Source organism: Colletes latitarsis, chromosome 10, assembly GCF_051014445.1.
Source record: "Colletes latitarsis isolate SP2378_abdomen chromosome 10, iyColLati1, whole genome shotgun sequence".
Taxonomy (NCBI): domain Eukaryota; kingdom Metazoa; phylum Arthropoda; class Insecta; order Hymenoptera; family Colletidae; genus Colletes; species Colletes latitarsis.
Genome location: NC_135143.1, coordinates 8,561,557 through 8,584,844, shown reverse-complemented (window position 1 = coordinate 8,584,844; position 23,288 = coordinate 8,561,557). Strand labels below are relative to the sequence as shown.

Sequence of the window (23,288 nt, the reverse complement as noted above, 5' to 3'; positions counted from 1 at the left end):
AGACGAATCGAATGACATATAACTCACACCGATCAGTGAACGGTCCGTTTGCTAGGAATGTTCCCAATAATGTTTGAGAATTTTTAATAATCCCACACTTCTAATTGAATCTTCGGTTTAATGTTTATTAACCTTTTTCACGCCACACTAAAAGTTGAATGTATTCTTCCTTTCCCTCTATTAAAGTATATCAATCATATTTCATTAAACACTTATTGCAAATAATTTATTAAAAAGTTGATAAGCTGTGGAACATTTATTTCCTCAATTGATTATTCAGTCACGTTTATTAAACTTATAAGTAAATTGTTCAAAATTTAATACAATGAAAAAAGTATTAATTGTTTTATCGGACATCATATCTCATAAATTGTTTCGATAGACGGTCTAACATGATCGTTCTTTTCGTAATACTCTTCGCCTTCTCCATGATACTCTCCAGGATACTTTAAGTATTGTTCTCTTTCTATCAATTCTTCTGAACATTTTTCTACAATAGACTCCAGAGAATCCTGAAAATATGAAAAAATGATAATGAATGCTTTAATGTAATAAAAGATTATGCTTATTGATTACTATCAACGAAGATAACTCATTGGATTATTCGATTATACAAGAAAGGACGCGATAGATAAAGCAAAAGAGATTTTGATACGGATATCGTAATTTTATTAATGAATACATAGTTAAAGCTCTGTCAAATCGGAATGGAAGGAACCGGAAGTTCTCATTAAACTGAAAGCAATCAATTTAGATCGCTCATCTCATCCACTTCCGTTTTGCGTAATATTCTGGACGTCCGAACAAATTTGTCGAACTGCAAAACCGGATATCGTCGGATAGTTTTCCAATATTTATTTCAGACACTAAGTAATATTAAATGTTTTCACTTCTGGGTAATAATACGAGCTTCCTGTTTTTGGTAGTTGATAATCAATGAACTTTTTAGTATATATTAAAACAACTATTAACATCACCTACAATAAGCGTATATTTGATATGTTTTTTACCAACAAACACATACAGGTTTACCTACGAAATTGAAAACACTCAAGTATATTGTGTATTACCTCCTCTTGCAAAGGAACTGGTTCTGGTGGTAACAGATCAGGATTATATGGTGTGATACAACGTGCGCGCCATAATGGAATAATGCCTTTTTTCAAAGGAAGCGGTTCCAATTCCAATGCTTCACTTTTTACATCTTTTGTTATTTCCTACAAAGCGATATAATTCGTTCTAAGGTATATTATAAATAGTCACTGGATCTTTCTATGCAAGATCTACTGGTAATGTGAAGTAGCACACCATTTTTAATGCATAAAAAAAAATGTTTTAAAACGTGTGATTTAAGGATATAAAATTCAAACATTTAAAAAGAAAATTCAACGTTATTTTCTATTTGCAATTATCATGTAGCATGCTAATCAAAATCGATATTTTACATCACAATTTTTACCTCCGTGGTTTCATCCTGCGTTTCATCGAATTCCACGTCTTCAACATGTACATAGTGTCCATGTTGCATGCAAGCATTTTCGAAAGTGAAGCAACCCCGACCATAAGGCTGTAATTATGCTGTTTGTCAATAATGTATTTCTATAGTTCTGCCTATTTTTTCCAACCTTCGTTAGTTATTGGGTCACCCCGTCCCAAATCGGACAATTTTTGGAGTAACGTATTGAATTTGATTGAAACTTAGATATGCTTTTTTCAGCATTTTGAAAAATGTTTCAATGCACTATGAAAAATTCGCTACCGCTCTTGTTAAAATATATTTTGTGGGCGGAACAGTTTACAAGAAGTAGTTGTGAAATTAGCAATTTAAAAAATGTTTAAAACTCCTTCGAATCCTGTTTTAAAACATCGCTAAACATTACAACATATTGAAATTTCAGTCGAGCCCGAAACGTTGTTTCGAAAAGTGTCCGATTTGGCTTGCAATGAGCCTATCGGAACCTTTCGTAATTAGTTCACCAAATTTAATTCCCAAAATCCGTGGAATCGGTGCCGGGGATGAATCAATTGCCCGGGTCCTTGCATACGATCCACGATCCATGTACCCATAAATTTGGTGTTCGTGTCAGCGTACAAGTAAGATCCCATACCGTGTCGAAAATTCTTCTTCCACGAGCCTTCGTAAACGTCGTTATTTACGTAATAATATACACCGAAACCGTGTTTCATATCTCTCTTCCACTCCCCTGTGAAAAATGCAGTTGTCTACAGGGTGTCCACAGGCTTTAATAGCCTAAGTTTGCCAATGTAGGATTAAAAAAAAAAAAAATGTTATATAAACATAGGTCGTTTGAAACTTTAATAAACAAGTACGACCACAAATACAGAATTATCTTTCTTAGGACCATCTCTACGCTATAAAGGCTCATCTACAGTAAGGAGCAAAACTAAATACGCATACATTTTAACAAAAATAATTTTTTATTCTATATTTGCATGTAAAATACAAAAAAAAAACAAAATAATTAGTATTATCTACAATCTTTTGGCTTTTCAAAACAAATTTAACATTTCTGATATCATTATTATTTCGCTTCGTATAATTTTTTTTTGTGTAATCGGTTTTTTAATTTTAGATAACATTATGTATTTTGTCTTTTTTGTATTCTATATGCAAATATTGAATGAAAAATTATTTTTGTTAAAATGTCGTTTTTGTGTTCAATTTTGCTCGTTACTGTATATTTAGTTCTTCTTCAATCTTTTACCACATCTCTTCATGTTATATTTAGGTTTCGAATGTTACGAACGCGATAAATAAAACATAATATTGTTTTGTTTTATTATGATTTTCACCAGTCCGATTACCGATTAATTTTGGTATTTTCTGACCGATCTAATTTGTTTCGAATAGAATTTTAATTTAATAAATTAATTATAAAAATGATTGTTTTAACTCGTTTCGGTGTTATAGATTATTGTATATCTTCTCAACCGCTTTACGACGTTTCCGAGTTTGGATCGGATTCTATTTTCGTACATTGGTTTCATACCCTCATATCGTGTTCCATCGGGATACCAAAAAGTTCCTTGACCATATTTCACACCGTGCCTCCATTCGCCGTCGTATCTAGCACCGATTTTGAACACATAAAGTCCTTTGCCGTGCCTCAATCCTTTGCAGTACTGACCGACGTACATGTCGCCATTGGGGAGCAAAGCTTTACCCTGTCCATGTCTATCTCCTTTATCGTTTCTTTCACCTTCGTACACCTTCAATATTCATTCGACATTAACGATAAAACTTGTTTAATTCAATGTACTAATTACGGTTAATATTTCCCATGCATTATTAGAAAGATGTATTCTATCGTCCCACGGATAATCTTTAAAATCAGTGAGTCAAATCACGATTGTTAAAATTGTGAAAACTCCTCGCCTGTTCTTAAAAAAACTATCATCGATTATAACAGTTATATGGAAATTTTGTCAACCATATTAATTAGACTTAGCTTCCTTTGCTAAAGAAAAAATAACGAAGCTAAGAATGCTGACGTAAAAACTGTCATTTTTTGATACATTTCCACGAGAGATAAGAAACAGATTTACATATTTTTAAAATTCTTGCGTGCCTTTCATATTTTCCTTTGCATTCACAGAAGAAAAACGGATGCAAAGAATGTATTTAACGAGCTTTTATAAAAACAGTCTGCGCCCTCAAAGTTGGAAACACGTCGCCTTCGCGATAAGATTAAATCTCACTTTTGTAATTAAAATTTACCCGTTATATGGAAAAGGTTCAAATTCGTCAGAAAGGATTATTGAGGTTAGTAACTGTAATATCAAAGACGAATTGAGCCAATTATTTCAGAACATGAAAGAGAAACGCTCACCCCGAGTGGATTTACTTCTTCTTCTCCGCGTTCACCTACGATCGGTGGAAACTCTGACATTTCTATTTTAAAAAGACGCTTTGTTATATTTTACGAATACTCAAATAGAATGTTCAAACATCACATAATCGATTATTCGAGTCGATACGAATAACTTACTGCCTTTGAATTATTATTTCAATAAAATTTTATTGGATAGTTGCATTAAAAACTAGATTTAGCAATTACTCTTTGTTACGGTTGCACGATTTCTTCTAAATTAATCCCTTAACGCCCAAACCTTTAAACTGTTGTTTCAAAATTATGAGGTTGATATGTGTCTTGTTTTATTATTAGTTTGTATTAGAGAAATACAATTTTGAAGTTACCAATAATTATTATTACAATATCTTTTATTTAAGGGTAATCATAAAAACAATTTCTACCTCTTGTAAAACGTAATAGGACGGATGAATGAAGCAATTGCGAATTACTCGGTATTAATTGATTGGATTGAGAGTAACGGACAACACAATACCGATTGGTGTAAAAGAAAGCCATATTTTAAATATTTCACTGACTGGTATTACTCGCTGACTATTGTTTCCTCGCTCGCTCCAATTCTTGCCAGCCACTGGTTGGTTTGCTATGCAAGAAAAAAAATTTTCTCGTTTCAGTGTTAACTATACTGAGTGTTTGGCCACCCCTGGGAAAAATTTCAATGGAAGATTCCAGAGGCCAAAATAAGACGGAAATCAAAAATATCAATTTCTTGACTGAGGCTTCGTTAAAAAGTTATTACAAAATGAAATTAAAAAATTTCAAATCATCCTGAAAAGATTATTTTTGCTTGCGGGAGTCAATTACAATAACTTTTGGTGAATATACATACCCTTAAAATCCTACCCAGTTTCGAGAAAAAAATTCGAGTAGGTACTGCAATTTTTAGACGAAATTAAAAAATTTCAAATCATATTAAAAAAATTATATTTAGTTACAGGGGTCAATTACAATCATTTATGGCTATTACACATACCCCGAAATTCCTACGCGTTTTCGAGAAAAAAATTCTTTACCGAAAATCTAGCGTAAGGCCAGAAATGCTCCCCTGAAATTTTATGCGAATCTTTAAAACATCATAACTTCTGAACGGATTGAAGGATTTTAATGTTTCAAAAAGCAATCAACGCGTATTTTAGTGAAGTATATGTAGAAATTCTAAAAATATTGGAAAAGTTACTCCTTGACCCCGTAAAATGAGAAAAACCCCATAAAAGTGGCCCAATTTTCAAACGGCTATAACTCCTACAATAATCAATGGATCTCATTAAAATTTCGTCTGAAAGTAGAGCTCATGGATACCTACAAAAAAGTACTAAACAACTTTTCCATACAGCGCCAATCAAATTTATGAAAAATGAAAAACGAATTTTTAAGAAAAATCGACAGGGGGTAGTTGCCTAAATTTTTCGGTGAAACTAAAAAATTTCAAATCGTTTTAAAAAAATTATTTTTGGTTGCGGGGATCAATTACAATAATTTTTGGTGAATAGACCTACCCCCAAAATCCTATCCATTTTCTAGAAAAAAAATTCAATACGGGCGGAACTTTAAACGTTAATAACTTTTCAACTAAGCCTCCATCAACAAATTAGTATTCTTGATTTTCGTCTTATTTTGGCCTCTAGAATCTCCCATTAAAATTTTTCTCAGGTGTGGCCGAGTACCCTGTATTTGATTAAACCGATCGTTATTAAATACTTTAAGGAATCAAGCTTCAACAATTAAAAATAAATACCCATTTACCTAATCGATCCAACGTGTCTGCAGCATCACAGTAGAATTATAATGTGCGATTCTTTTCTGGTTTTATGTTCGATCTGGTAGAAAGCTCTTTATTATTATCGTGCTCAATGTTTTTGTCTTTTTCTTAGCGAAACAAAATAGTAATGTTATTTATATTTTACACATTTTTGGAGATACATATATGCTCGCTGCATTTCACGCCTTAACTATAATATACGGTAATACACGATAAGAATTTATTTGCACTTATTGTATATATTTTTACATATTAGCCAATCGTATCTTCGTACCTACATGACAAAACTCGCAGACGCTGGATATATTGATTTGTATTAATAACAACATTCAGCTAGTTGTCAAGCTTTCGCCGTAAAGGAAATTGTTCGTGTACAACCGGCGCAAAAAGAAACTTTGTCTGCGATTGATAGAATGCAGTTTGCTTTGGAAAACTCGTTTTTAATAAGGAAAGATTTTCTATGCCGGGTGTACGAATGCTTTGCAGCAACTGTTTTAACAGAACCAACGATCGCAGGTATGTTATCTATACGACAACGTGGACGAGGGAAAGAACGAAGCCACGTCACCGACCCGTCAACAAACCGATCAACGCCTGTTTTTCCTTTTCTTTCTTCCTCACTGTCTCCAAATTCCGTTGCTTCCACGAGCTTTTCCGCAGCTTTATAGGTCGCGAACCAACGTATCGTCCTAAAACATACAAACATTTTTAATTTAAATTATTCCTTGTCGCGCAATTTACTAGACAAAATTATAATAATTCACTGTAAAATTTTCTGTGGTTGCTAAAATCATGTAAATTAACACGTTTGCGCTGAATCGTCTTAATTTGTTATTTATTATTATGGAAGATGTATCGTAGGGAGAAAGAAAAATCAGGATTATGAATAATGTATTATCATCGGTAAAGAGAATATGAACACTGTCGAGTAATATTTGCTTAGACGTAGGCTTTTCGAAGGCTAAAAACGTATAATAGATGTTCGATCAAAGTTAAACAGATCCATACCAACTCTTTTAAGAAAAGGATCATTGGCTGGGCAATTTATCTGTTTTATTTATTCGTGGTACGGGAACAAAAACAAAGTTTTTAATTTAAAAAAAAAAACCACGCAAAGTGTTGTTAATATGATCTCGAAAGATGAAAGAGAAAATTACGAAAATACTGTTTAGAAATTATCTCGAACAACGCGTATTTATAGGCGCACGGTAGATTAATTTTTCGGTGTAAAATTTATTCCGATTCTCGCGTTCGACGAGGGCCAACTTTCGAAATAAATTCGGGGATCATGCACACGGGGAAACGATATCTTGGACCACGGAAGAAAGATAAATAAACCCTTCGTCGAGTGGTTTTCACAAAAAACAAATTACGATCTCAGGCACCCTCGATCGTGCGTAAAAATCTTGACAGAAGGGTAATATTGCCTTCGATAACGGTGGATATTCAAAGTGTACTACTTCAAGGTTCGTTTCATTGTTTTCTTGAATGATAGGACCCACCCACGCGTTGTTGTAATTACTCTCCCTCGTTTCGAGCACATCCACGAAGTTCTGCTACGTTTGTTTTATGTCATAGCATCAAAGTAACTGATAGACTTTGTGAAATAGCCAAGAATTAACTGCATTACTGTTATAAGTTAATGTTCAATAATATATTAACGCTCCTAGAAAACACGAAATTCAATCGTAATTGATCGATTAACTTAAAATTGCAATTAGCGTTTAACTAAAACCCTCGTTAATCTAGGGAACCGAATATGTCAATTCCAGTATGATATTAGTTCGATATTGATATGCATATGTTATTAAATTTTCCAGAAATTAATTGCGATTTTGAACACAGGCTTGTAAACGTTAATGTTAATCTAAAATGTATTTATTTTATTAAAATAACCTCTATTGCATTAGATGCATTTGTTCCAACGTGTAACAAGAGCTTTTATACTTTCAGAATGAAAATCTGGATTGAAGATTGGACGAAATACTGATAAGAACGTGTCGTAATACGAAGGTGAGCAAAATGATTGCAAGTGATTTTTATTTAATTCGTTTCGAGTTCTAGCGTTAATTGGCTAACATTGTACGCGACGAACGATGCTTGTTCTAAGAAATTAGCTATCAAAGAACAGTGCAACAGAGGATCTAAAAATATTCCGCGAGATGCATCAATAAAAGTGGATATCTCGCAGAGGCACACGACCTCGGAAGAATCAAGAATTCCTACCTCTTTCTCAATCGCCCACGCCTCGATCTTTTTTTATCACCTTCCGTCCCTTTTGGAAACACGAAACGCGACGACAAGCAGTCACTAACGACACAGCGTAGCTTAATACGATAGAGTTTGTAATACTAATTTGTTTAAGACGAATACAAAGGGAGTGGTTGAAGGCAAATAAAATTTTTATATTTTAAACTCACTGTAATAGAACAATAGGTATCTGTAATTAATTTAGAATAGCAGAATTACAAATTAACTTTCGCTCATAATTCCAGTTATTAACGTAGTAATCCAACTTATACGTCGAGTACGTTTCCAACGATACGTGGTTGGCCATTAAATGAAGCGTATAATAAAATTTTCGTAAATTTTGTGAGACATGCACATATTGTTCGCAATTAGAGCAAACAAATGTATTATAGTAATTAAAAAGAAGCGACTCGAATTCCCGAGTTTCGGCGGGATAACGCGAGACCGCATGTCTCGTTGCAAAGTCAGAAAAAGAATCCGGGAGCTATTTAAGTTGGGATATTCTTCCTCATCCGCCGAATTTAGCACCACTGGACCATCGCCAGTTCCGGTCTATACAGAACTACCTTCAGGATTAAAATTTTAATACAGCGAAACCGGCCAAAATGCGCTTCGAACATTTTCTAAAATAATCCTTAACTCGAAAACTAAGTATGCAAGAACCTACGTTCGTACGACACTTTTTACCTTTTTTAGCGCGTTGACTCACCCTCTGAAATACGACCGCATATTTCTCAAACACCCCATGTGGTCCAAATAAAGTGTTGTAAGCTGTTTTCTTAGATACCATACTGAAGATATAGACCTTTTTTTCTTTTCATAAGCTAAATGGTCCGGGGGAGCTAATTTTGTCATAGGCAACAAATTCTTTTTCTAAGGATGATTAAGAGGAAAAAGTAGGGCCAAGAGTTTTTTTTACATGGAAGATATTATTTTTGTTATTAGAATAACTCTTTTTTAAATGGAACGATATTTATTTGAATTATTTATTTTCAAGTTGCTAAAATAAAGTAAAATGAAGTTTTAAAAAATATGCTAATATAAATACCTAGCAATAAAGGTAAAGTCACGGATCAGTTGTGTAATTTTGGTCAATGTAATTGCAAGGTTACACCTGGGACAACGAGAGACGTCGAGACAGATACCTCAAACAATCACTCATATATCCGTTCAAAGACTCATCATTTCTGTGACTTGCCCTTACGCATATCAATATATGTATATACTTTATATAATTTACACTCAAAAATTATGAAACCACTTAAATTTTTAAAACAATTTTCAAATATATTCAAAAGGCGATAATTGAATTCTTCTTTAAAAGTCATTCAATTTCGTTTAAAAATGAATTTCTCAAATTCGAAAAGAGAAGGGTACATTTATACGACGAATCGTTTCGGAGCACGCAACCTGTGAGTCACCGTGTATAAGCCACAAACTGAATGATCCGGATCCGTTGGAAATAAGAGTGACAAAGTTTAAAGATTTTAGTTATTCTATTTTTCACCTTTTTCTCTTTCCTTTCCGACGCGTCACCTTCTAACCCACCCACTCTCGAACTCTTCTATAAATTCCAGAAGTTTGTTTTTTCGGAGAAATTTGGTCGAGAGGTTCGTCGTTTCTTTTCCCCCGACTTACGACGCGTTAGCGTCTGAATCGATTCTCGAAGATATAATTCACACGTGGCCGTCCGTTCGTACGTACGTTCCAACTACTTGTTGCGTCTGACCGAATTCTCGACGCGCCACTTGTAGCTGACGCTATTCACATATAAGCGATGGGTGGCGACGGGACCGATTCAAGAACACAACTTGTACCAACAATTATAAGTTTCTTATAAATCATTTTTTTTTTTTAAGCTGTTACTTAACACTTTGACTGCTTAGTGGAACTGAAACAATTAATTCTCAAGTTGAAATGTTAAAGAAAATAAATTTGTATAGGCTTCATAAATTTTAGTGAAGTTACGAAAGTAAGTACTACGACAAGTTTTAAATTGTGTAGTTTACAATCGTCTAAAATGAAAGTTTTAGTCTCGTAAACAATTTTACGGATTTAGACTGACAGTGTTATAACAACGTGTTATATTTTCTAATTAGGTACTGTATAGTTTCAGATTTAAGTATGTACACCGTGATTCCCAAGAAATTTGAAAATTATTCACAGTGGTTGAATAAATGGTTTACACTAAATGCATCTGTCAATTTTTATATATGTATTGGTTTATTAATTTAAACGTCAAAACTTATTTACATGTATAAACCAATTAGCAATCAATGTGATTTTAAACGTTGTTAGAAAATGTCTGATGTTGTTCCAAAATTACAAATTTCCAATAATTCTCGTTACAAGCTGAAGATTCTTTACAGAACTCTTATTTCAAAGAAAATATTTGAAGTAATCGCATTGGACTTCGATATAAAGCGTTCTGGACGTTTTTTTATCAATCTTCTAACAAACTCGAAAATTCCTGAGAGCTACTTTTACGCTTTGATAACGTGCTTCGACAAACCGACGAAATAGTCCAACTTTAATTAAAATGTAATTGCTTTATTGGTGTAAACATTTTTTAGCACGAAGAAGAATAATACCAAAGAAAATTATTTTAACATTGTAACACGAATTTCGACTTGTACTATAGATCCTTCTCAGGATGAAGATCTAAAGTGCATTATATTTTATACCTTAATATCAATAATATTTATAATAATCCAATATTTACCTTTTTTTATTTTTAATAAATTAGATGGACGTACCATTCTAAAACAAAATAAGTCCAAACAGTATGTAAAGGGGTATTAATTTCTGTTAATAAGTAATAGTGTATTCCAACGAAGGATCAATAATCGCATGACTGTCATAAATAATCAAGTTTCCGTAAATTATTTATCTAGAGCAGAGTAAAACGAGTAAACTATTTTTATTAAAGATTTCGTAACTCTTTAGAATAGGAAATATCTTATTTAAGATATCTGCTGGTAAGGACAAAAGGGGTCTCTTGACAAAACATGAAGACAAAAATGGAAAAACGATGAAAGCAGAAAAGAAAAAAAAAATCGAGTAATGATATTCAGAAAGAGAGGAAGAATGGACGAACGTAAGATGGAAAAGATAGGAGATAAAATTATTCAAATACCAAGGAAAATGAAGCTCTTTGACAGTCTTGGAAGCATCGAATTGTATGGAGCGGAAAGGTAAGGTGGAAAGGTTGCAGGACAAAATTTATGAGATGGACGTTAGGGTTGATTTAGAGAACACCGGGTCACGCGGTGAAAAGAGGGAAAAAGGAATAAGATGAGGACGAAAACGGGGGAAAAATACGAGGAGATGCTGGTAAATTGGTGAGAACGTGCAGAGGAAAAATTAGTAAAAGAAAGAGAATACAACAGGATGGGAGCAGGTAGAAAGTGTAACTGTAAAACAATGTAAAATATCGATAGTAGAATAAACAAAAAAATTAAGACTCGCGCTCGACAGTATATATTTTCTACTTTATACAAAATATGCGAATCTAGGTTTTCGGGAGCGTATTACGTAAATTTCTTACGTATCATTGTATTCGTAAGCTGTTGAGTATGCTGCTCGACTAAAACAAACGCCTTGGGCTGCAACTCGCACACGTTTTGCAATCCAGTGATGTGCAACTTATACAAAGTGATTCTGAAATAACTGGTTGAATTTTGTCATTTTTTCCACTATACGAATCAAATGATTAAACGAGTACTATTCAATTTCTTAAAACTCAACTATCTTTCTTATGTACTTCTCAACTGTATTTCTTCGTTTCTGTCGATCGATCTTGCCTGCCATCGTAAAGCACGAATCTACTCTTCCTAAAGATGTCCTAACTTGGCTATCCAATCAACATCTCCCTATATAACTGGGATCAATTTCGTTTTTTTATCTTAAAAAAAAGAGGGGGCAAACTCGTTTCGTAACTCACGCTGTTGACAAAACTTTTCCCCTCGACATATACACGTGTTACAGTCGGGCAAATTTTATTCTCAAATAACGAATAAAAATGGTAGATTCTCTCGTAAACTAGTTTTTTTGCCCGGGGCTTTGCTCATCTGAATACTGGTTTAAAAAGTACGTCGGTAGATTCTAATTTATAAACGAAATTAGTTTACGAATCGATCCGATATCTGTATTCGTTATTCGTGAAAAAAAAATTTGACCAACGCAGATATATGACATCGCATAATTCAAAGAACTTTTTTCGTTGGTGCAGAATCGTGGGTTCGAGGATGTGAGATCAAAGTGTACATTTTTCTTTCTCGTGAAATATTTCTGGAACGGTGAAAAATATCGAAAAAAATGTTCATAACAGTTGAATCCATTTTTTTTTTATGTACAAAACTACGTAGTAATTATTGAGAAATCAATGCTCCGCACTTTCTACTATTACAGTTGAATTTTTTGTAAAAATGTATAGTATATAATTAATAATCTTGCAGAAGAACAAATTGGTTAAATGATGAATACTGCTAGAAAATATCGGTAAAACATTTTTACTGAAAACATATTTTTATAAATATCACGCGTGAAATAATTAAAGTTTTCCTGATCTGTATTATGGTATTGCATGCACCTCTCCTTTATATTATTTACTTAACTTCCTCCCGTTTTCCTCGCTTTCCTTCAGCCGATTGTCATCTTTTTTTTCTGCATTAAATTTTCTTTTTTCAATTAGCTTCGACTTCGTGACATTTCCGGGCCATTTTCCTCTCTTTTTAATTTTAGTTATTTTTCTCCATTAACAGACAAAACAAAGGCTAAACGAATATCATTTCATCTAATTTTAGACTCCAACGGGAAAAAATTACAGGTAAGAAAAGGTCGTTGTTGCACCGCGGTTGGGAAGTCGATAATGCAAATATTTTAGTAACTACTATGGGCGTAAAAAATTTTTAAACTACTAATATTAATTCACGCCTAATAGTGTATCTATATGTATAGCGCATCTATACAAGGTATTCGGCCACACCTGGGAAAAATTTTAATGGGAGTTTCTAGAGGCCAAAATAAGACGAAACTCAAGAATACTAATTTGTTGATAGAGGTTTCGTTAAAAAGTTATTAACGTTTAAAGTTCCGCCCGTACTGAATTTTTTTCTAGAAGGTGGGTAAGATTTCGGGGGTAGGTCTATTCACCAAAAATTATTATAATTGACCCCCGCAACCGAAAATAATTTTTCCAGAACGATTTGAATTTTTTTTTTCTCGTCGAAAAATTTAGGCACCTACCCCCTATCGATTTTTCTTAAAAATTCGTTTTCCATTTTTAATGAATTTGGTTGGCGCTGTATGGAAAAGTTGTCTAATACTTTTTTATACGTACCCATGAGCTCTACTTCAGAAAAAAAGTTTCATTGAAATATATTTACTATTGTAGGAGTTATGCCCGTTTGAAAATTGAACCACTTTTATGGGGTTTTTCTCATTTTACGGGGTCATGGGGCAACTTTTCCAATATTTTTAGAATTTCTACATATACTTCACTAAAATACGCGTTGATTGCTTTTTGAAACATTAAAATCCTTCAATCCGTTCAGAAGTTATGATGTTTTAAAGATTCGCATGAAATTTCAGGGAAGCATTTCTGGCCTTACATTAGATTTTCGGCGAAAAATTTTTTTCTCGAAAATGCGTAGGATTTCGAGGGTATGTGTAATAACCATGAATGATTACAATTGACCCCTATAACTAAATATAATTTTTTTAGTATGATTTGAAATTTTTTAATAACTTTTTAATGAAGCCTCAGTCAAAAAATTGATATTCTTGATTTTCGTCTTATTTTGGCTTCTAGAATCTTCCATTGAAATTTTTCCCAGGGGTGTATTAATACTCTAAACGCGTCTTTTGTAGTTCTAGCAATAAAACAATTTTGACGATGGTTTTACATTCGTAAAAAAATGACTAGCTGATAGAAAAAATTTATTTTTGACTGTCACGTCATCCATATATGGGTGACAGAACTTTTAACCGTGAAACTAAAACAATAAATTCAATAGACGTGACAGCATTGAAGTTCACCTGCGTTTTATTATGTTTCTCTGTAAAACAACTTTGTATAGATTTGAACTTCGTAAATTTTAGCGAAGTTACGAAAGTAAGTACCACGACAAGTTTTCAGTTATTCAGTTTACAATTGTCTAACATCAAAGTTTTTGTCTCGTAAACAATTTCCGAATTTTAATCTTATAAAGAAGAAGTTAAATCCAAATTTTCATGGCTATTTACACTGCGCGATGGGATCGCAAAAAATATGAAAAAATGGAGATTTTGAGAACTCTGACTTTTCCAATGGTGCTTCCTACGAGCTTGTTACTACGTACACAGAACATGTTCCCTGTTTCACCGTCACCCTGTACAATGTACGAGCACCTTGAGAGACAATATGTTTGTTTTGTAATTGAACGTGTCCCTCGACGTGCAATAAATATATCGACGGAAATATGCGCGCTATTTAACACCCACCGCGTGGCCAGCGTGGATCGCGCAAAAATTCGTGCGACTCGGATTCATACCGAGTGGGACACAGAAACGGTGGCGAAGAAAAACCGATTGACGGAAGAATGCGAGGACCAGGGACGAAGACGACGATACCGACGATGACGACGACGATGACGATCGCGATGACTACCAACGGCGAGGAAAACGACGCGCGATCGTCCGACAATCGAAGACGTGGTCCACGATTGGCTCTCTACCATCGAGTGGAGGGGTTACGGGAAAGAACGATTCGGGTAGGGGTTGTTGAATGAGTAGCGGGACGACCGACGTCGCAACGCACTCCGTCACAGCCACCCTGACGGGGAACGGATGTCCGAGTGCTCCGTAGCCTGCGACTCGAACTCGACAAGAACTGAAAACGTGCACCCGACGAGTTTCTACGAGGAACCAAAAGGACGACGAAACGAACAGACGATCGTGTGTGTTCCGACGGTGAGTCTTTTTTTTTTTTTCTTTTACTCCATTGATAAAAAGAGAAATAATAATCGACGGTGAAAAACGCGAAAGAACTGATTTTCTTATAATTACGATTACTTGTTATAACTAACGGTAATAATCTAGGTCGATATGGTGAAATTTTCTTTGTATCGGATATATCGGTCAACTCAAAATTCAGTGATATTTTATGGTGATGACTTGTTCTTCGAATTACATCTCTGAGTTCTTTAAAATGATCTATCATTTTGATACGTGCTCCAGCTCTCTTGTAAGGCATTGTAGTAAGAAATGAAAAGTCCATCAAAGAAAAAAGTAAGAGCAGACGTAATATCAAATTTTACTCCATTGATGAAAAAAAAAAATAATCGACTGTGAAAAACGCAAAAGAACTGATTTTTTTTAACACTAGAGCTACCGACAATTATAGTGTATTTATTAGATACGCGAAGAAATGTATAATGGAATAGAAATAAATGTTTATTAATTCTCTTATAGATAGTTACGTTAAATTTTCAAAAATCCAGTCGAGTAAATTTTTTACAATTTTTATCAAAAATTACGAATGGGTTATTTTGACCGCTTGATTGATATTTGATTTTGAAAAGTTACGTGTTCTCAGTAGCAGATAGGAAATTTTGAAAAAGCTAACATCGACAGTGTTTGAGCAAACAATTTATAGGGAACCGTCAAATCCTCTTGATCGGAATATTAAAATTATGTAATTGTCGAAAAGAGATAAAAAAATGAAAAAAGAAAATTGTTTACGATAAACAAATTACATTTCGAAAGTGAAATTGATTTATACAGGGTGGTCCACGCAACATGTGCAGCTCTGTAACTTCCAAAACATGAGTTACACAAAACAATTTCGTATACAAAAGTTGCATGGTTTAAAGGGATACATTACGTAGTATATTTATTTTTTTTATAGGTGGAGGCATTTTTGAGATTTGAAGGTCAACTTTGTTTTTTTAAATAGAATACTATATTTTTTGTATGAAAATGTGGAAGAATATCGAATTCTGAAGTAAAAAAGTATTGACCTTTATTAGCACTAAATCTAATAGCTAACGAATAATTTCACTTCATTTCCTGACAATTTTCTTCACGTAATATCAAATTGGAGACTCAACCTTATCACAGATTTCTGCAGAATAGTGAAAATTATCAAGAAACAAAGTGAAATTACTCGTTAGTTCTTAGGTTTAGAGCTAATAAGGGTCAATACTTTTATACTCAGAATTCGATATTCTTCCATATTGATTGATCTTCAAATCATCGAAACGTTTCCACCCATAAAAAAATAAATATACTACGTAATGTATCCCTTTAAACCATGCAACTTTTGTACACAAAATTTGTTCGTGTAACGCATATTTTGGAAATTACAGAGCTGCACAAGTTGCGTGGACCACCCTCTATATGCATAACCGAAGCATTTGTACAGAGTGGTTCCGAACTTACGTGAATCCACGTGAAAAGATAAATCGAAAATGGTAAAGTAACACTGTTTTGTACAAACATAAAAATATTATTCATTAAATATACGTGCACTTTAGCGTGCTATGAACAATATACTTTTTATTACTCTTGTAAATATTTGTAATGTTGAAAATCATTTCTAAAAATTTGTATATTACAATCCAAGATAATTCTCCGGTTTAGTGATTTTTCTCAATTTCGATTGATTTGATTTCTACTTTTTAAACTTTATTTTATCACTTAAAATAATTACTGGAGCATGAAAATATACTACATTTAGAGGTATATTTTCGATTCTGTTCTAAACGGCTCCCTTTGATTTAAACTAACCAATTTATCGAGAGACAAGGTACAATTAAAAAGGAAACAATACAAAGCAGTCGGATCCCAGTGATTTTGAAAAAAATAAAATACTATCGAATCGATGGTAGCATACACAACAAAGGGAAATGGATTAATGAAGAAAATTGGAGGGAATTGAATGAGTTAAAAACTAATTCCGACCTTTTCGGTTAGAAGGTTTTTCATCACAATGAAAATAAAAATAAAACTACATCGTCCCACATACAATTCAATTAGTTAAGAAAAATTTACTTACAAAATAATTACGATATAACAAAATTTTTTAATCTAAAGTCTTTCTTTTAAAAAAGTAACAAAAGATACATTACCTTCCCAAGCTCCCTTGATGAATTTTTTATTTTAATAATACTAAGCATTTGGAATCTTGGAAACTATTTCTTTTTAAAATCAAAACACACTTAACATAGATTCACACTTCGTTAAACTGTAAAAACACCATATACAGGGTGTTCAGCCACTCCTGGGAAAAATTTTAATGGGGGATTCTAGAGGCCAAAATAAGACGAAAATCAAGAATACCAATTTGTTGATAGAGGCTTCGTTAAAAAGTTATTAACAATTAAATTCAAAAATTTCAAATCGTCCTGGAAAAATTATTTTCGGATGTGGAGGTTAATTACAATCATTTTTGGTGAATAGACGTACCCCCGAAATCCTACCCACTTTTTAGAAAAAAATTCGAGAAGGTGTGAAATTTTTCGACGGAAAAAAAAATTTCAAATCGTTCTGGAAAAATTATTTTCGATTGCGAGGGTCAATTACAGTCATTTTTGGTGAATAGACATACCCCCGAAATCTTGCGCATTTACAAGAAAAAAATTCAGTACGGGCGGAACTTTAAATGTTAATAACTTTTTAACGAAGCCTCCATCAACAAATTGGTATTCTTGATTTTCGTCTTATTTTGGCCTCTAGAATCCCCCATTAAAATTTTTCCCAAGGGTAGCCGAACACCCTGTATAATAATATCGTGAACACACTGAAACTAGATCTCCTCGGTACTCCTCAATAAGACATTTCAGAGTAGTTGCCTATCGACATAGCGGAAATTACAAAATTAAACGTTCCATATAATAGCAGTAATAATCAATTTCCCTCTGCTATTAACGCAAACCTGGCATTTACTCACAACCTCCATTAACAATGCAAAAAATAATTAATAATAACAGAATAGAATTCTCTTCTAAATATTATCACTGAAAGACTTTCTCTAAAAGAAACTTCATACTCGAATAATTGTAGACATAATTATTGATGACTCCTAAACGACAGAATTAATTTTTTTACTCGTACATTAATTGTTTAACCCTTAATTTGTACCATGGAACGTCTTGACGCTCCAGCAACTATATTTATCTTATTTACAACTAATATTGTTCTCCATTATTTTATGGAACCAGACACATAAATAAAAGACAATTATTATACTCAAGTATAGTTTTCGGTATTATGATACTAGTTTCGCCTTGAAAATACACGGTACCAATTAAGGGTTGAATTGAACCTATTAACAGTTACGCGTCAAACGTTAACCTTAATCAACGTTCTAAATTTTACCCCTCAATTATTCAAAACGAGGTACTCAATTATTCAAATCTTCAAAACGAGAGATACTTTGAAAAGTAAATTTAATTTTTTAACTAGAATTAACGAACGTCTTTTAAGAGTTAAACAGTGTGTATAAAATTATGATTAACGTATCAATTACATCTTCGATATATTTGTTCCATCTTGCAAGTAAATTTTCAACTATTTGTTCCCCGTTTAATTTAAGTATCATGTTTGCAAAAGAAAAATTATTTTCGCAAATCACGAAGTTTGATGAAATTGAAACGGTTTAAAAAAATTTAGACCAAGACATTTAACGTTCCTACGGTCAGTTTACACATCTGTTCAGAAATTACTAACGACTCCAGAAAACCCACGTAGTTTCTAATTAAAACAATACATTCCACGCAATTAGAAAATAAAAAGGCTTTGCGCGCACAGAACTTTTGTCACGTGGGATATCCTATTCTTTTTTCTGTCTCCATTGTCGATCCAAATAATACTTGCGCGTCCTTGTTAGACATTGTACGTACATTGTACAAATTTATTCAAACGGCAATTACCGTAAAAATGCAGAGAACGCGAATCCTACATAACTGGAAATGTATATTTTCTGCCTGGCTTGCGTTGCAATAATAGTCTATAATGAAATCAAAAGCGTCGACGCGTTCGACATTACCATTTCAGTTGAAAAACTGTTCGCCACATACCGCGATTTTTGTAATAATTTTATTCACCGCGTTAAACGCCACACCGCCCATTCATGGTTCTCTTTCGTCCAGTCGAACAGAATTTTACAAGTAATTTATAACAATTTTATTTGCGACGCGAGTACTTAATGATACAAGCGTAATGCAAATATAAAATATACAAAATATCGATCGATCAGCGTTCTTCAAATTGTTCGCACGCTATTTTCATTGTCAAAGAATGACAATATCTATTTCCATCGCAGCCTGATTCCACGATCACTAAAATTAGCAAGTATGCGAATATCGTCGTGCTAAATTTAGCACAGAATGTTGTATGAATAGGCGTACCCATTGCAGAAATTTCTCGAAAATGTAAACAATATGCTTGCCTGTCGCCAAACAACGAATTTTCAAGCTGTTTAATAATCGTCATTGGGTCGTTCGAACGTGACGCATTTTGATTGATCAGCAGTCACGAATTAACGCTAGATCAAACAAACGATAGGAAGATCGTTGTTTAATTTGTCGCCCGATCAGTTATATTTTTATTTTAATTTTTTATCGATTCGACCTCTCTTTATTCTCTACGAAAAAAGAAAAAGAAAGAAGGTATTAGATAAATTAGAATTTTATGCTTTTCAGAATCAAAGGAGAGAAAGGGAACGCCACGCCGCTGTATTGAAACTACGAATCGTTTCACGGAAGTAGAAACGTAGAACGAACACGAGAAATCGATATCGAACGAGAAGTTATTTGAATGATAATCGCAGAAAAAATGTTATTTGCAATCGTTATTTTAGTCTCTATCTTCGCGTCCTGTCAATGTATACCTTTGATCGCTTTGAAAAATACATTGGAACAGGATGCGTTAGATACTGTAATCGCGTCTGGGTGTTCGCCCAATGGAGGCTGTTGGGAATGGCTACCGGTACAAGAAGTTCGTGGAAATATCGCTACTTTGCCAGGAGACTTTCCACTACCGAAGTACTTACTGTTTTCAGTCGATGTGTAATTTGATTTTATCCTGTACGACATCGTAAAATAACACTTTTACGATTTTCAGAATGCAAATGCGACGAGAAGCATTGCATGGGGATCCAAATACAATAATAGAATCATGGAACGATAACGATCCGACGGTAGATAAGAGAGTTCGGTCATCGTCAACGATTAGCAAAAAAATTGGAAATGGAATGTCGAAAAAGGATGTACTTATGTCTCGTAGTAGGGGAGCTGTTGGAATGCCCTTTTCTGTTTTATATATGAATCAACACAGTCATCGGGGTAATTATGCCAGTAAAAAAATATCGATATACGAATCGTAGAAGAGCTGCAACAGATAAACGTGCATACTATTTAAGGCACTGCACAACAGCAACAACAGGTGGCAAAAACGGCTGAGACTTCAGCACCGTCTGTGGATCACCCTAATTATCGCATCGCGATACGCAATGGTGCTCCTTCGCAGCCAAGAAGACAATATTCAATAATACCACAGTTATTCATATCATATGGATGGGGCCCATTTGGAAAATAAAGAGAACCGACCACTTGAAATATTACAATATAAATGGAATATCGATCTCATAATTTTGGTACATAAAGTACCCATAGAAATTATGATTTTCATATTTCAAAACAGTGACATACTCCAATAAAATCTCTATTTGAATAAAATGTATTCATTAATATAAATTGCACCATAAAACGATTATTTTTTTTTTCTTTTTCTTTCAAATTATTCATTGTTATAACATTTTGTAAATATTATTTAAATTACTTATTTTAGTCTATTTAGTTAATATCGTTAATGAGGAATGACTATATTTAAATTTAATTTAAACATCGATCCTAGCTATGGAACCTATCTCTTAATTATACCTATTTTCTCTCTTTTTTTTTAGTTCAAAGTAACATAACGAAATAAATTTTTACTTTCCATAAAAGCTTACTTATTCTATACCAACTTAGAAAAATGAAAATCAATTTCCCTTTGTATTTAAATTTAGAATAAAACAGAATTAATTTATATTATCGTAACAGCGGATTATTTTTCGACTCACCGTTCATTTCTTTCATTGCCTTGATGAAGTCTTGAGGATCCTTGAACGATACAAATCCGAATCCTTTCGTTTTATTTGTTCTTTTATCTCTGACTACTTTGGCTCTTTGAAAACTTGGATATTTACCAAACACTCTTACTAACATTTCGTCCGTGACGTCGTTTCCTAAGTCTCCACAAAATATTCGGAAATCATCTGCACATACAAAAAAAATTGTACAATATGTTTAAAATGAAATAAAACTTATAAATAATATAAATGTAACTAAATTAATAACCTTCGTCCCACTCCAATAGAGAAGGATCCTCCCATATCTGTCCGCCAGCCATTCGTACGATTTTCTTATTTTTCTTTCCTTTACCCTTTGGATGAGTTTCTTCAGCACTAGCATTTGCCATTATAGAACTAGCCTTTCCTTGACTAATTGCTAATTCTGCCGCTGTGCTAACACCTTTCACCTTTGGCTTCTTTTTGCTGTCATCTTCGGGGATTTTTGTATTGATAATCTGTTCAATAATTTCTGGATGAATCATTGGTGCAGATGCAGATTCGTATGTTTTCGGAGTAGCGGTTAAACACGTGTCCACCATGTTTGGTAAATACGGATTACTTATCTGTGCGGGTGATGAATATGTTGTAATAGAAGAAACCGTACCTATAATAAATAATAGTTGTTTGTAATAAATGTATCGCAATTAAATATAGCTTTCACATATTAACCAGGGGTATGCAGGATCTCGAAAAAAATTATTAAGAATTTAAAAAATTGTAAAAGATGGAGTGAAAATAATAAATCAAGGAAATAACGAGTATAAAATCTTTTATTTCAAATTTTCGTGAATTTTCCCGAACTGTCTCCTGAATATCGTCGAAAATCTTGGGCACTTTTTCAAGATACGAAAATTTTTTGATTTATCCCGACCTGAAATTTTTGATAATCCCACACAACCCTGATAATAACATATTCTACGATTAATTACCTTGTCTTGATACTTGCTGTGGTATTAACATTGGTGGTGGTGGCGGTGGTGGTGGTGGTGGTGGAGGCGGTGGAGGTGGAAATCCTATCATAGAAGGAAAAGCTAACGTAGCCGCTGCAGCAGCAACAACAGTTGTTGGAAGTTCATGTTGTTCCAATTGTCTAGCTACTTGATTATATGTATTTGCACCGATTACAGGCCTTACCATTGGTGTGACTAATTGACTACCAATTTCAGCCTCAAATCTAAAAAATTATTTAAACTTAGACTTAATTAAAATTGCTCATGTTTCACAGACATGTTTTCGATAATATGATTACTTATATATGAATTTTTATTAATTTATTTACTTTCTAAGAGATGAACCATTTAACATAATTTACTGTATAGACAATAATTGAGACAATACTTTTAAAAATATGATAGTTGCAATGAAATGTATTATGTGCTAATAGAAACACATGCATAAATTTAAAAGAAATAATGAAATAAAAAGTCCGTAGAGGTTAGAATATTTATATGATTTGTAATCATGCAATACCTGTTCATTTCATCTTCCATTTGGCGTAGTTTTTCCTCCATTTTGATACTTTTATTATTTTATAACTTTCTCAATAAGTATAAGTTTATTATCTAATAAATTACTTGACACAGAACACAACTCTCAAAATGCATTAGCATGAACTACCGAACTACCCAAAGATGCCAGATTCAGCACCCGGTGTCCTACTCACGCATACCAGATCATGCGTACGTGAGCTCGTAGAGTTTCGGAAAGTCGACAAAGACAAACTGACACATGCCCTCTTTCTCGATTATTCCGAAGCTGCCCGAAGTAATTTCGGTCCGCCTCGTGGGAGTCGAGAGAGAAAGGCTCATATTTGCCTTCTCGCTCTTAACAACTGAAAACCGACCTCCCGTCTACGGCATACGATTTGGAATCTCGACTGCCCAGGTATTTTTACTTGCCTTTTCTAGAGTTCATTACTGAACTCTGCAAATTACTCCTGGTTTCTATTTGCCTCTGATGACCTCTGATGACCAGTGCTGACAAAAGTACAGAACTCCCGACAACTTTTGACACCATACAGCGACTGTTACTGACTGCTCCTGATTACTGCTTGCCTCTGCTGGACTCTGCTGACCACCGCTTATATTTCTGACAACCTATAACGATTACTACTGACTTCTGCTAACCTCTGTTGGTCTTTGCTGATCTCTGTCAGCGTGTGCTTGTCTCTGCTGAACTTTCCTGGCCTCTGCCGAACGCTACTGACCACTGCAGGTATTTCTGATAATGT

General features: G+C 33.7%; 3 protein-coding genes across 6 annotated transcripts; 1 reads left to right on the top strand and 2 right to left on the bottom strand.

Annotated features, from left to right (window-relative positions):
- Positions 1 to 356: 356 nt before the first annotated feature.
- Positions 357 to 4,016, bottom strand: LOC143347202 (radial spoke head 1 homolog). The gene is made up of 6 exons (XM_076776199.1): positions 3,852 to 4,016; positions 3,012 to 3,231; positions 1,978 to 2,204; positions 1,451 to 1,567; positions 1,071 to 1,217; positions 357 to 512 (listed from the first exon to the last, which is right to left on the bottom strand). The coding sequence occupies exons 1-6, from the start codon at positions 3,909 to 3,911 to the stop codon at positions 357 to 359; spliced, it is 927 nt and encodes a 308-aa protein (XP_076632314.1). The 5' UTR covers positions 3,912 to 4,016.
- Positions 4,017 to 4,261: 245 nt separating this feature from the next.
- Positions 4,262 to 22,695, bottom strand: LOC143346661 (uncharacterized). Of its 4 annotated transcripts, none has more exons than XR_013080458.1 (6): positions 22,529 to 22,695; positions 21,988 to 22,232; positions 21,285 to 21,662; positions 21,008 to 21,202; positions 5,637 to 6,341; positions 4,262 to 4,476 (listed from the first exon to the last, which is right to left on the bottom strand). XR_013080458.1 is itself a non-coding variant. In XM_076774977.1 (5 exons), the coding sequence occupies exons 1-5, from the start codon at positions 22,567 to 22,569 to the stop codon at positions 6,217 to 6,219; spliced, it is 984 nt and encodes a 327-aa protein (XP_076631092.1). In that variant the 5' UTR covers positions 22,570 to 22,695; the 3' UTR covers positions 5,621 to 6,216. The 4 variants fall into 4 exon arrangements, 1 of the variants encoding a protein (XP_076631092.1); XR_013080459.1 differs by lacking the exon at positions 4,262 to 4,476 and having other exon boundaries at positions 5,621 to 5,842; positions 5,927 to 6,341; XR_013080460.1 differs by lacking the exon at positions 4,262 to 4,476 and having other exon boundaries at positions 5,621 to 5,842; positions 5,931 to 6,341.
- LOC143346663 (uncharacterized) lies at positions 14,664 to 20,895 on the top strand. The gene is made up of 4 exons (XM_076774978.1): positions 14,664 to 14,853; positions 19,587 to 19,928; positions 20,008 to 20,228; positions 20,306 to 20,895. Exons 2-4 carry the CDS (start codon positions 19,702 to 19,704, stop codon positions 20,479 to 20,481), a joined length of 624 nt encoding a protein of 207 aa, XP_076631093.1. The 5' UTR covers positions 14,664 to 14,853; positions 19,587 to 19,701; the 3' UTR covers positions 20,482 to 20,895.
- Positions 22,696 to 23,288: the final 593 nt, after the last annotated feature.